At 38.5% G+C, this 14557-nt stretch overlaps 1 protein-coding gene and 1 non-coding gene across 2 annotated transcripts in view; both read left to right on the top strand.

Moving 5' to 3' along the window:
• Nucleotides 1-14557, top strand: part of WIF1 (WNT inhibitory factor 1) — a 91483-nt gene that overhangs the window by 69288 nt on the left and 7638 nt on the right. Inside the window, exons 6-7 of the mRNA XM_047787133.1 lie at nt 9480-9575; nt 14353-14448. Of these exons, the coding sequence (XP_047643089.1) occupies nt 9480-9575; nt 14353-14448 (192 nt within the window). The remainder of the gene's footprint in view (nt 1-9479; nt 9576-14352; nt 14449-14557) is intronic.
• On the top strand, nt 12667-12776 carry LOC125131926 (U6 spliceosomal RNA). Its single transcript, XR_007136099.1, has one exon. It is a non-coding gene; the product is annotated as a U6 spliceosomal RNA (small nuclear RNA).

The raw sequence follows: 14557 nt of genomic DNA, 5'->3' as shown, positions 1-14557 counted from the left end.
TTCTGTGAAAAATGTCATTGGTAATTTGACAGGGATTGCATGGAATCTGTAGATTGCCTTGGATAGTGCACTCATTTGACAGTAATGATTCTTCCAATCCAAAAACATGGTATATCTTTCTGCCTGTTTGTGTCACTTTTTATTTCTTTCATCAGCATCTTAAGAGTTTTCAGAATACAGGTCTTTTGTCTCTTTAGGTGGGTCTATTCCTTGGTATTTCATTCTTTTTAATGTGATGGTAAATGGGATGATTTCCCTAATTTCTCTTATCTTTCATTGTTAATATATATAGAAAATCAGTAGATTTCTGTGTATTAGTTTTGTATCCTGCAACTTTACCAAATTCATTGATGAGCTCTAACAGTTTTCAGGTAGCATCTTTAGGATTTTCTATGTACAGTATCATGTCATCTTCAAACAGTAATAGTTTTACTTTTTTTCCAATTTAGATTATTTTATTTCTTCTCTGATTTCCGTGGCTAGGACATCCAAAAATATGTTGAAAAAAAGTGGTGGGAGTAGACATCCTTTTCTTATTTCTGATCTTAGTGAAAATTCTCTTAGCTTTTCACCATTGGGTAAGATGTTAGCTATGGGTTTGTCATATATGGCTGGTATTGTGCTGAGCTATGGTCCCTCTGTGCCCACTTTCTAGAGGGTTTTTAACATGAATGGATGTTGGATTTTATCAAAAGCTTTTTTGCATCTATTGAGATGATCATATAGTTTTCATTCTTCAATTTTTTAATGTGGTATATCACGTGATTGATTTGTGGATAGGGAAAAATTATTGCATTCCAAGGGATAAATCCCACTCCATGATAGTGTATGATCCTTTTAATGTATTGCTGGATTTGGTTTGCTAGTATTTTATTGAGGATTTTTGCATCTAAGTTTATTAGTGATATTGGCCTGTAATTTTCTTTTTTTTTGTGATATCTTTGTCTGGTTTTGATATCAGGGTGATGGTGGCCTCATAGAATGAGTTTGAGAGTATTCCTTCCTCTGCAGTTTTTTGGAATAGTTTCATAAGGATAGATGTTAAGTTGTCTCTAAATGTTTGATAGAATTCACCTGTGAAGCCATCTGGTCCTGGACTTTTGTTCGTTGGAAATTTTAAAATCACAGTTTCAATTTCAATAGCAAATGATTGGTCCAATCATCTTTTATATTTCTTCCTGGTTCAGTCTTGGAAGATTCTTAGAATTTGTCCATTTCTTCTAGGTTTTCCATTTAATTAACATATAGTTGCTTGTAGTAGTCGCTTATGATCCTTTGTATTGCTGTGATGTCTGTTGTAACTTCTTTTTCATTTCTAATTTATTGATTTGAGCTCTCTCCCTTTTCTTCTTGATGAGTCTGGCTAAAGGTTTATCAGTTTTGTTGATCTTTTCAAAGGCCCAACTTTTAGTTTAAGTGATACTTTATTGCTTTCTCTGACTTCTATTTCATTTATTTCTGCTCTGATCTTTATGATTTCTTTCTGTCTGTTACCTTTGGGTTTTGGTCATCCTTATTTCTCTAGTTGCTTTGGTGTAAGAGTATATTGTTCCTTTGAGATTTTTATTGTTTCCTGAGGTAGGCTTATACTGCTATAAACTTCCCTCTTAGAATAATTTTTGCTGAATCTCATAGGTTTTGGATCATTGTGTTTTCATTTTCATTTGTCTCTAGATATTGTTTGATTTCCTCTTTGATGTCTCTAGTAATCCATTAGTTATTTAGCAGTATATTGTTTAGTCTCCAGGTGTTTCTGTTCTTTGCAGTTTTTTCTTGCGGTTGATTTCTAGTCTTAGCGCATTGTGGTCAGAAAAGCTGCTTGGTATGATTTCAGTTTCCTTAAGTTTACCAAGGCTTGATTTGTGGCACAGAATATGATCTATTCTAGAGAATGTTCTGTGTATGCTTGAGAAGAATGTATATTCTGTTGGTTTCAGATGGAACGTTCTATAAATATTAAGTCCATCTGGTCTAATGTATCATTTAAGGCCCATGTTTCTTTGTTGACTTTCTGTCTGGATGATCTATCCATTACTGTGAGTGAGGTATTAAAGTCTCCCACTATTATGTGTTATTGCTGATTTCTCCTTTTCTGGCTGTTAGCAGTTGCCTTATATATTGAGGTACTCCTATGTTGAGTACATATATATTTACAGGTTTTTTTGTTTATTTTTTTAAGGCTACACCTGCAGCATATGGAAGTTACTGGGCTAGGGGTCTACTTGGAGCTACAGCTGCAGGCCTGTGCCACTGGCAGCACTGGATCTGAGCCACATCTAAGACTTATGCCACAGCTTGAAGCAATGCTGGATCCTTAACCCACTGAGCAAGGGCAGCGATCAAATCCATATCCTCATGGACACTATGTCAGGTTCTTAACCTGATGAGTCACAGTGGGAACTCTCACAGTTGTTATATCTTCTTGGATCGATCCCTTATTTATTATGTAATGACCTCCTTTCTCTCTTGTAACCATCTTTATTTTAAAGTCTGTTTTGTCTGATCTGAGTATTACTACTCTGGCTTTCTTTTGATTTCCACTTGCATGGATTATGTCTTTCCATCCTCTCACTTTCAGTCAGTGTGTGTCCCTAAAATTGAGGTGAGTGTCTTGTAGATAGCATATATATCAGTCTTGTTTTTGTATCCATTCAGCCAGTCTGTCTTTTGGTGAGCATTTAGTCCATTTCCCTTTACAGTAATTATTGATATGCTTGTCTTTATTTCTGTTTTGTTAATTTAAAAAAAATTTTTTTAACCTTCCTTTTTTGTTTTCTCATAGTTCGATGACTGTCTTTAGTGTTGTGATTGGATTGCTTTTTCTTATTTGTTTGTGTATCTATTGTAGATTTTTGGTTTAAGGTTACCAGGAAGTTTTAATATAGGAGTCTCTCTCTATATATATATACACTCCCCCCATTTTTTTTTTTTTGTCTTTTTGCTATTTCTTGGGCCGCTCTGGCGGCATATGGAGGTTCCCAGGCTAGGGGTCCAATTGGAGCCATAGCCGCTGGCCTACACCAGAGCCACAGCAATGCAGGATCCGAGCTGCGTCTGCAACCTACACCACAGCTCACGGCAATGCCAGAACCTTAACCCACTGAGCAAGGCCAGGGATTGAACCCGCAACCTCATGGTTCCCAGTCGGATTCATTTACCGCTGCACCATGATGGGAACTCCCCAAAATTGTTTTAAGATGCTGGTTTCTTCATTGCAGATGCACCTCCAATATCCTACATTTGTACCCTCCTCCTCTTATGATTGCTGGTTTTGATATCCTGTTTGTACCTGATTTCCTACCTTTACTCTATGTTTGCCTATTTTGGTGAGCCATTTAATTTATAGTTTTCTTGTTTCTAGTTGTGGCCTTTTATCTTCTGACCAGAGAAGTTCCTTAGCATTTGTTGTAAAGCTGGACTGCTGGTACTGAATTCTCTTAGCTTTTGCTTCTCCATAAATGTTTTGATTTCTCCATCAAATCTGCCTGAGAGCCTTGCTGGGTGGAGTGTTCTTCATTGTAGGTTTTTTTCCCTTTCATTATTTTAAGTATATCATGTCACTCCCTTCTTGCCTGCAGAGTTTCTGCAGAAAAATCAGCTTATAACTTTATCAGGCTTCTCTTGTATGTTATTTGTTGCTTTTCCCTGCCTGCTTTCAGTATTTTCTTAGTCTTATAATTTTGATCAATTTGATGACTATGTCTCAGGGTGTTCCTTTTTGGGTTTATTCTATTTGGTTCTCATTGTTCTTCCTGGACTTGTGTTAGTGATTCCTTTCCCATGTTAGGGGAAGTTTTGGGCTCTTATCTTTTCAAATATTTATTCTGGTCCCTTTGCCCTCTCTTCTCCTTCCGGCACCCCTGTAATGTGAATATTGGTGAGTTTAATATTGCCCCAGAGTTCTCTTAGACTGTCCTCATTTCTTTTCATTCTTTTTTCTTTATTCTGCTCTGTGTCAGTGTTTTCCACCGTTCTGTTTTCCATCTTGCGTATTTGTTCTTCTGCCTCCTGTATTCTGCCATAGGTTCCTTCTCATGAATTTTTCATTTCAGTTATTGTGTTGTTCATCTCAGTGTGTTTGTTCTTTAACTCATCTATTTCTTTGTTATGAGTTTCTTGTAATTTCTTGATCTTTGCCTCAAGTTTTTTCCCAAGATCTTGGATTATCTTTACAATCATTACTCTAAAGTCTTTTTTGGAAGTTCTTGTTGTGGCTCAGTGGTAACAAATCTGACTAGTATCCATGAGGATGTGCATTCTATCCCTGGCCTCACTCAGTGGGTTAAGGATCCAGCATTGCTGTGAGCTGTGATGTAGGCTGCAGATGTGCCTTGGATCCCATATTGCTGTGGCAGTGGCATAGGCTGGCAGCTATAGCTCTGATTCAACCCCTAGCCAGGAAACTTCCATATGCCACAGGTGTGGCCCTGAAAGGCAGAAAGAAAAAAAAGAAAAAGAAAAATGTCTTTTTCATGTTGGTTGCTTATCTTCAGTTCAGTTAGCTGTTCTGGGTTTTGGCTGGTTCCTTTATCTGGCTTGTATTTCTCTTCCATTTCATCTTGTATTGCTTTTTGTGTGGTTTCCTTTGTGCAGTCTACAGCATTGTGGCCTCTCTTGCTTCTGGTGTCTGTCCACTTGTGGGGAGGCTGATATAGGGGCTTGCAGTTGGCTTTCTGATGGGTGGGATTGGTGCTTTCCCACTGGTAGGTGGAGCTGAGTCTTGTCCCTCTGGTGTGTGGGGCTTTATCTCCACATGTGATTAGAGGTGGCTGTGTGACTGGGAGAAATTTAGGCCGCCTATGTGCTGATGGTGGCATGTCTCCCCCCTCTCCCCCCCGCCATTTGTTTTTTGCCTTGGGGCTTCTCAGCCCTAATGTGTGGGGCCAGATTTTTCCAAAATAGTGGTCTCCAGGTGAGGTCACACCAGTGATTATACCCTGGGATCTCTGACTCCAATGTCCTGCCCCACAGTGAACCACAGCCACCCCCTGCTTTCCTAGGAAACCCTCCTAGAAAATCTGTGCCAGATTTTTATGGTACCTGCTCTTTCTGGGGCCCAGTTCACATGAAACCATGTGTGTGCCCACCAAGAGAATAGTCTCTGTTTCCCACCAGTCCTGTGATATGCCTGCACTCAAACCCCGCTGGCCTTCTATGGCAAACGATGTGGAGATTCTCCTCCCAATGTCAGACTACCCAGATCGGGAACCTTACATGGGGGTTCAGAACTCTCACTCCTGTGGGAGAACCTCCGTGATAGTTATTTTCCCGTCTGTACATTGCCCACCTGGCTGGTATGGTATGGCTTGTATTGCAGAAGTGCCCTTTCTACCCTATCATTTGTGGCTTCTTTGTCTTTGGGTGTAGGAAATCTTTTTCAGTAGCTCCCAGTCTATTTTGTTGGTGGTTGTTCGGCAGTTAGTTGTAATTGTGGTATTTTCATGAGAGGAAGTGCGTTTGAGTCCTTCTACTCCGCCGTCTTATCCCTGAATCTTCTTGTTGGTTATCTTTTTTTATATATAGTAGTATGTATCTGTTAATCCCCAAATCCTAATTTATCCCTCCCCCAGATTTGCCCCTTTGATAGCCGTAAGTTTGTTTTCTATTTCTCTGAGTCTGTTTCCCTTTCATAAATAAGTTTATTTTTATCAGTTTTTTTTAGATTTCACATGTAAGTGATATATTTTTCTTTGACCTACTTCACTTAGTATGATCATCTCTATGTCCATCTATGTTGCTGCAAATGGCATTATTTCATTCTTTTTTAATGGTTGAGTAATGTTCCATTGTACATGTATACCACATCTTCTTTATCCATTCATCTGTCAGAGGACATTTAGGTTGCTTCCATGTCTTGTCATTGTAAATACTGCTGTAATGAATAATGGGGTGCATGTATCTTTTCAAATTATGTGGTTTCCTATGGGTAGATGCCCAGAAGTGGGATTGCAGAATCATATGGTACATCTGTTTTTAGTTTTTAAGTGACCTCCATACTGTTAGTCCATTTTACATTGTACCAATTTACATTTCCATCAACAGTATAGGAGGGTACCTTTTTGTCCACACCCTCCCCACAATTTACTATTTGTAGACTTTTTGATGATTTTGACCCTGTGAGGTGACACTTCATTGTAGTTTTGATTTGCATTTCTCTAATAATTAGTGATGTTGAGCATCCTTTCATGTGTTTTGTGGCCATCTCTATGTATTATTTGGAGAAATGTCTATTTGGATCTTCCAGTTATTTTTTGATTGGGTTGTTTGTTTTTTTGATATTGAGCTGCATGAGTTTGATATTTGGAGATAAATCTCTTATCAGTTGCATTGTTTGCAAATGTTTTCTCCCATTTTGTATGTTGTCCTTTGATTTTGTTTATAGTTTCCTTTGCCGTGTAAAAGCTTTTAAACTTGCTTGTTCCTGATCTTAGCAGAAATTCTTTCAGCTTTTCACCATTAAGTGTGATGTTAGTTGTGGATTTGTCATATATGACCTTTAATGTTGAGGTAGTTTCCCTCTATGACCACTTTCTGAAGAGTTTTTTTTTTTTAATAAATGGATGTTGAATTTTATCAAAAGTTTTTTCTGAAAAAAATTTTTTTCTTCATCTATCATGATGATCATATAGTTTTCATTCTTCAATTTTTTAATGTGGTATATCACATGATTGATTTGTGGATGGGGAAAAATTCTTGCATTCCCTTGATATGGTGTATGATCCTTTTAATGTATTGTTGGATTTAATCCATTAACATTTAAGGTAATTATCAATATATATGTTCTTATTGCCATTTTGCTAATTTTGGGGGGGATTTGTTTTTGTGGGTCCTTTTTCTCCTACTCTTTTGCTCTCTTGTGGTTTGATGACTATCTTTAGTATTGTGTTTGGATTGCTTTTTCTTTTTTGTGTGTATTTTCTATTATATATTTTTGGTTTGTCATTTCCATGAGGTTTTGATATAGTAAGATGTATACACACAAACATACACACCATTGTTCTACATTGCTGATCTCTAATTTCAAATGAATTTCAAATATCCTGCATTTGTACTCTCAGCCTTTCATGATTACTGGTTTTGATAATATATTTGTGTGGGGGTGACTTCCTACCTTTTCTATGTGTTTGCCTTTACTGGTGAGCTTATCCATTTTCTAACTTTCCTATTCTAATTGTGGCTTTTTCTTTTCCACCTACAGAATTTCCTTTAGCATTTGTTGTAAAGCTGGTTTGGTGGTGTCAAATTCTTATAGCTGTTGCTTGTCTGTAAAGCTTTTGATTTCTCCATCAAATCTGAACGAGTGCCTTGCTGTGTAGAGTATTGCTTGTAGGTTTTTCTCTTTCATCACTTAAAAAATATCATGCCACTCCCTCCTGGCCCATAGAGTTTCTGCTGAAAAGTAAGTGGTGACCTAGGAGGATTCCCTTGTATGTTATTTGTTGCTTTTCCTTTGTCGTTTCTTTAATTTTTGTCAGTTTGATTACTATATGTCTTGGATGTTCCTCTTTGGGATAATCCTGTATAGGACTATGCACTTCCTAGACTTTGGTGACTGTTTTCTTTCCCATGTTAGGGAGGTTTTTGGCTATTGTATCTTCAGATGCTTTCTCAGGCCCTTTCTCTCTCTCTCCTCCTTTTGGCCCCCTGTAAAGCAAATGTTGGTGTGTTTGATATTGTCCCAACATTCTCTTAAAATGTCCTCATTTCTTTTCATTCTTTTTTCTTTATTCTCTTCCACAGCATTGATGTCCATCGTTCTGTCTTCTAGCTTACTTATCAGTTCTTCTACCTCATTTATTCTGCTATTGATTCCTTCTAGCTTATTCTTCATCTTAGTTATTGTATTCTTCAACTCTGTTTAGTTCTTCTTCATAGTTTCTCTTTGTTAAAAACTTCTTGTAACTTCTCACTCTGTGCATCTGTTCTTTTCCTGAGTTCTTGGATCATCCTTATGATCATTACTTTGAACTCCTATGGTAGATTGCCTGTCTCCACTTCATTTATTTGTTCTTCTGGGGTTTTATCTTGCTCCTTCATCTGGAACATATTCTTCTGCTGTGTCATTTTGTTTAAACTTCTATTTGTATTTTATGTATATAGTAAGTTAGTTACCTTTCCTGACCTTGGAGAAGTAGCCCTCTGTAGGGATTGCCCTCTGTGTCCCAGCAGTACACTCCTCTCTCATCACCCAAGTGCCAGGGACCAGCCAATCTTAGGATAGTTTTTGACCTGTCTTTGTGGACTCATTTCCACAGGCTGGGGGATTGTAATTTTCTTGTTTCTGTTGTCTGTCCCCTGGTGGATGAGGTTGGTCTAGAGGCTTGTGCAGACTTCCTGGACGGAGTAGCCAGTGCTTGCCTACTGGTAGGTACAGCTGGGTCTTGGGCCTCTGGTGGCCAGAGTCACATCAAGGAGTTTTCTAGAGGTAGCTATGGCTTAGGAAATCTTTAGGCAGCCTGTAGGCTTATGGGTAGAACTGTGTTCCCTCTCTGTTGATTGTTTGGCCTTAGGCATCCCAACATTGGATCCTACAGGCTGTTGGATAGAGCCAAGGCTTGGTGCCAAAATTGCAGCCTCTAGAATAGCTCACATTGGTGAACATTCACTAGTACCTCCTCCACCACTGTCTTTGTCCTCAGAATGAGCTACAGCTGCCCTTGCCTCCTCCAAGACCAGCAGGTAGTCTGGCCCAGGATCCTGTGAAGTCACCACTTTTTTCCTGGGTTCCATTAAGCATGAGGCCTTGTTTGTGACCTGAAAAAGTCAACTCTCTTTCCTCCAGATCTGTGGAGTTTTTGCAGTCTAGTTCCATTAGCTTTCAAAGCCAAATACTCTGGGGGCTCCTCTCAATGCCAGACCCCCAGGCTGGGTAGCCTGACATGAGGCTCAGGACTCTCACTCCTGTGGGTGAACATCTGTGATATAATTATTCTCCAGTTTGTCAGTCACCCACCTGGGGGTATGGGATTTGATTATATTGCAAGCATGCCCCTCCTACCATCTCATTTGGATGTAGAATATTGTTTTGGGCAGGCTCCAGTCTTTTTTCAATGGTTATTTAGCAGTTAGCTATGATTTTGATTTGCTCATGAAAGGAGCTGAGCTCAGGGTCCTTCTTCTCCACTCTCTTGTCCTGACTATCTGCACTGAGTTTGAAATTGGAAGATGGAGAAAATAAGGCATGAAAAAATATTAAAAATCCTAGGAAGACCATATCTTAGTTAAAAATAATGATACTGGGCAAATTTTAATCATCCTTTCATGAAACAATTCCAAAATTCTCTTCTATGAAATTGGTTAAAAAAGTCTTATTTACTGCACAAAAATAATTTTAATATAGCAAACTTGTATCTCTATAGAGTGACCATTTTAGAGTCATCCACAAACCTTGAAAATGTAGAACTATTATTTACATTTCCAAAATGTCTTGTTCTAAAAATCCTTATTTGGCTTTAATCAGAATTCTCTCTCCCCATTAGCCCTTTGCACACCACGATGCATGAATGGCGGGCTTTGTGTTACTCCTGGTTTCTGCATCTGTCCACCTGGATTCTATGGAATCAACTGTGATAAAGGTAACTTTCTAAGGACAAGTTCTTTTTACTTTTTAAATGTTTTATTAAAAGAAGTATATTGAATGTATCATCACTCTTCATAATAGCTCAGTAAATAGGGTGTTTCAGTTTGCTGGCTGCTATAACTTTAACCCCAAAGTTTAGCTTAAGGCAGTACAAGTTTTTTTGTTTTTCTTTTTTTGTTTGTTTTTTTTTTTGTTAATAGTTATTTCCCCATTACAACTTTTTTTCCTTCTGTACAGCATGGTGACCCAGTTACACATACATGTACACATTCTATTTTCGCACATTATCATGCTCCATCATAAGTGACTAGACATAGTTCCCAGTGTTACACAGCAGGATCTCATTGCTAATCCATTCCAAAGGTAATAGGTTTTTTTAAAACTTTGTTATTATTTTATTTATTTTTTTATTACTCAAATGAATTTATCACATCTGTAGTTGTATAATCTATTAACCATTCATCCCACTCCCTCCCCCTCCCCCTTGGCAACCACAAGTCTCTTCTGCAAGTCCATGGTTTTCTTTTCTGTGGAAAGGTTCATTTGTGCCGTATATTCGATTCCAGGTATAAGTGATATCATATGGTATTTGTCTTTCTCTTTCTGACTTACTCCACTCAGTATAAGGCAGTACAAGTTTTACATTCACTCACAGAATGCTCCAGTGGAGGAATACCTGGTCTCCATGCAGTGACTCAGGGGCCCAAGCACCTTCCATCTGTGGTCCTGCCTAGAGCTTCAGAACTCTCTGGATCTTTCAGACTCCAGAAAGAAAGATTGGAGTAGACACTGCTTAAAAACAAAAACAAAAAACCCCAACTCTGTCCCTAAAGTGGATAAAATTAGCTTCATGATTCTACCTGGATACCGGCAAGAGAAATGTCATCCCTGGTTGGACAGCTTTCTCCCACTGACAACTTTATGGGGAGGGAGCATGGGTTTTTGTGAACCATTAGCTGCTTCTGCCACATTGGAGTTTTTGTATGTCCCAAATCAGTTTTATGGGTGAACTTCAAAGACTGAAATTAAACAGTCTGTTCCAGACTGCCTGGCCTAAAAGTTCACTGATCCCCAATTTAATTCTGCTCACAGATCACACCCCTAAGAGATCAGGTTCCTCCTTCCTATGATGCAGCATCATAGCTTTATTGTACTCTGAGAAGGTGGATTCAAAATTGACTCTAAAATTGAACTGAATGATTCATTCTCCTTATAAGACACCTGTCTATTCTGTCCAATTCACATCTTTTATGGAAAAAAATAACATCTTTAAAGTGTATTATTTAATCAAATTATCCTTGTATCAAATGCTAATTGCATGAGTAGGGCACTGTTTTTTTTAAAAATAAGTATATGCCTCAAAATAAAATGATGTGTTGTTTTTGAGAACTGTGTCTCTTTTTAGCAATGATTAAGATTGAAATGATCAGATTAGCTTTTCCTTCTTTAAAAAAAAAAAAAAGAGCCCTTAGTGTGAGTCAGAATAATCATTTATGGTTTTCTGTTACTTTGAGATATATAAAGTACTTTCATATAGTTACCTAAATTTGCTTTCAACAGTCTTTTGAAATATGTAAAGTTTTATCCATCTCAGTCCCAGATAAGTAAAAATAAGGTTTATAGAGCTTGGGTAGCTTCCCCAAATTCACATCCTCCACTGTACCTTGTTGTCACTCAAGCTACCTGTTTCAGATCCCAGTTCCTCTATGAGTGACTCTGCTGCTGGGCAGAGAACCCGATCTCTGTGGGCCATGCTTTTCCTGTCTCTAAACTGGAAATTAAGCCATTGAACCCTGGCTCCCATACCTCTAAGCTAATTGAGATAACATGTGAGAGCATGTCAGCCTTTTATTTGTAGTCATCATCTAAAACTATAGCACTGGAGTGAAAACAATTTTTAAATTTTGTCCTCATAAAGATGAAGCATTAATGACACTGATAATAGCCAGTGCATAAAATCCTTTCTTGTAAGCTTCTTTTCGTTTGTCTAAATTTAGCATTTAGTATAATCCCTGCTACTTTAAAATTGGGCAGAATTTTTTTTTAATGATTTTTATTTTTTTCCATCATAACTGGTTTATAGTGTTCTGTCAGGTTTCTAATGTATAGTAAGGTGACCCAGTCACACATACATATATACATTCTTTTTTAATTCTTGAAGCAGAATTAAACTCATATTATCTCAAAACTATTAGGAAATAGAGCCAATCCTTCAGCAATGTATGTGAAGAACAAACGTATCATCAGATTTAAAGAGACCATTTGTGAGGCCTGCTTACATAGATGTGGCTATTATCAGTGTGGTTTGCACAGTGGACTGTCACTCATAACACTTGTCCTATGCTATGGCGTAACAAACACTGCCTGGTCCCTGCTGAAGGAAAGTATGCGTATTCTAGTTCCTTTTACATTTGTGATATTTTACCTTTCAGATGAAAGATTTTCCTCCTTGTTAGTCTCCAGTAACTTTTTAAAAATTCTTTCGGAAAGTCTGTTGAAATTCCACTTGGTCTCACCAGAGATCTGGGAACATTAAAAAATAATGGTTTTTTACTGCCTCAACAAAAAGATGCATTTATTCTCCAGAAGGGAGTATAGAGCTTCTGAAAAATGGTTCCATTACTGGCACAGAGCTAGACTTTAGCACTGCATGTTCAAAAAAAACACTGAAGATTAACTTTCATTGGCTCTTGGGACAGCTGCTGCAAACCGTAACAACTGAGCAGTTAAACACTCGCCTAGCAAACCCTCAGCCCCAGTGAAAGTCACTTGGTGTCTCTGGCTTGTTTTCTTCATCAAGAATCATCGCACAACAGAAATGTAGAGAAGATTGGTCCATATGGTGAAGTACTATTCAAATATTAAAAATGAGGCCAAATTCCATAATTAGCTTGGCCATTCTCTATAACCTTTGAGTGAATTTTCAGGTTCATTGCATTTTATACGTTAGTAAGAGATGGTGCCCAGAGGGCTTAAGGGATGGCTCGGGGCAAGTGGACATGGATCCTAATGTTTCTCATCTCTTGTTATCCCCAGGAGAAATAGGGACAGGTGGGGAGACGGGCCGTACATAAAACAACTGTCCTGTGCTCGCTTTGGCAGCACACGTACTAAAATTAGAACAATACAGAGAAGATGAGCATTGAGGCCCCTGCACGAGGATGACACACAAGTTTGTGAAGAATTCCATAATGAAAAAAAACACAACAGGAGTTCTTATCGTGGTTCAGTGGAAATGAATATGACTAGCATCTGTGAGGTCACAGGTTGAATCCCTGGCCTTGCTCAGTGGGTCAAGGATCCGACATTGCCATGAGCTGTGGTGTACGTCACAGATATGGTTTGGATCTGGTGTGGTTGTGGCATAGGCCGGCAGCCATAGCTCCAATTCTACCCCTAGCCTGGGAACCTCCGGATGCCTCTGGTTCAGCCCTAAAAAGGCAAAAACGAAACAAAACAACTGTCCAGCCCTAACAACACTAGTAACAAGTGGCAAAGGGGAAGCCCAAAAGGCGGATCCTTCTAAATCCTAAATCCTATCCCGCAGTGCTGCTGGGGGGCTTGATTTTGCCAAAGCAAATACAGTGTGGCCTTAAGCTGAGAGATATTTATGATTTGTAATAAAAAACTTTAAATTTAAGCAGCATGGTTTTCATAGAATATTCTAGTTGGACGTCTTTTCCACAAAGAAAGCATATACTTAGACCTTTTGGATTTCTTTTCTGATTTTCCACCTGGAAGCTTAGTTTGGCTTTCATTCACCTCTAGCCAATGTTGGCCTGTTTCATAGAGGATGGGGACAAATAGGCCTTAAAACTGGAATCGCTGAGAATCCAAGTTCTTATTTTTGTCTCCTTCATAGAATGAGCCAACTTGTCTGTTTTTAGGTACTTGCTCTCCCTCTTCCCCATTTCTGTCCTCCCTCTATTTTTAGGTGCCAATGAGCAGTGAAACTCCAGAAGTTGACTCTAAGAGAGGGGGTTTAAGATGAATCACAGACAGCATGATTATAACCTGGATAATCTAGTTAATTGGACTTCCACGATTAGGTCCCCAAGGTTTTCATCTCTCATGCTGCTGCCACTCCCCTGCCTGTTCACAAGGGGCAACTGTCTGTCTTTTCTTGAACACAGTCACTCCTTCTAGCAAATGTCATAAAGACTGTTTTCTAAAAATTGCTGTTGGTGTTCTCTGGTGGCTCAGCAGGTTAAGGATCCAGTACTGTCACTGCTGTGGCGCGAGTTCGATCCCTGACCTGGGAACTGCCACATGCCATAGGTACAGCCAAAAAACAAATTCATACTGTTTAAGATGCATTTCTGTTCTTCTTCAGTAAAGAAGTTGCTTTCTCCTTCATCAGATCCTAATGTTTATGACTTCTTTCCCTTTTATCTATTCCTAAGAAAGTTTTATCTTTTTTACTCTTCCTTTATCCTAAAAAATATTTTCTTGGGTTTACAGCATTCTTCTCCTTTTAAGAGCATAAATTTTTTTTTACAAGAAAAACAAAAAGATAGTTTTTTTTACACACTGCGCTTTTTTCACTAGGAAGTAAATCCCTAGAGGTGAGTACAGTATAATGTGTGTGGTATCCTGTTATGTTGCTGGAATCTGCAAATGGTCCAGTGATTAGTTACAGTTCTTGTGTATATAAAATTTTATTAAGTAAGTGAGAAAGTAGTATATGTCTAAGAAATATCACTTAATGAAATTTGGTTGCTGTTAGATTTAACCTATTATCTAATGCAATACCCTGTTGTTCATTCTAAAAGCAAACTGCTCAACCACCTGCTTTAATGGAGGGACCTGTTTCTACCCTGGAAAGTGTATTTGCCCCCCAGGACTAGAGGGAGAACAGTGTGAAATCAGTGAGTATTGACCTTCTGCGTCCTCTTTTTGGGGGGAATCTTGGAAGCTCCATCTAACCCCTTCATATTGTCAATGAGGAATCCAAAGCCTGGAGACAATGTATAGCCT

The sequence above is a fragment of the Phacochoerus africanus genome, chromosome 7 (genome assembly GCF_016906955.1).
Source record: "Phacochoerus africanus isolate WHEZ1 chromosome 7, ROS_Pafr_v1, whole genome shotgun sequence".
Taxonomy (NCBI): domain Eukaryota; kingdom Metazoa; phylum Chordata; class Mammalia; order Artiodactyla; family Suidae; genus Phacochoerus; species Phacochoerus africanus.
Note: the sequence above shows the minus strand (reverse complement) of the source record. Positions and strands in the feature narration are given on the sequence as shown.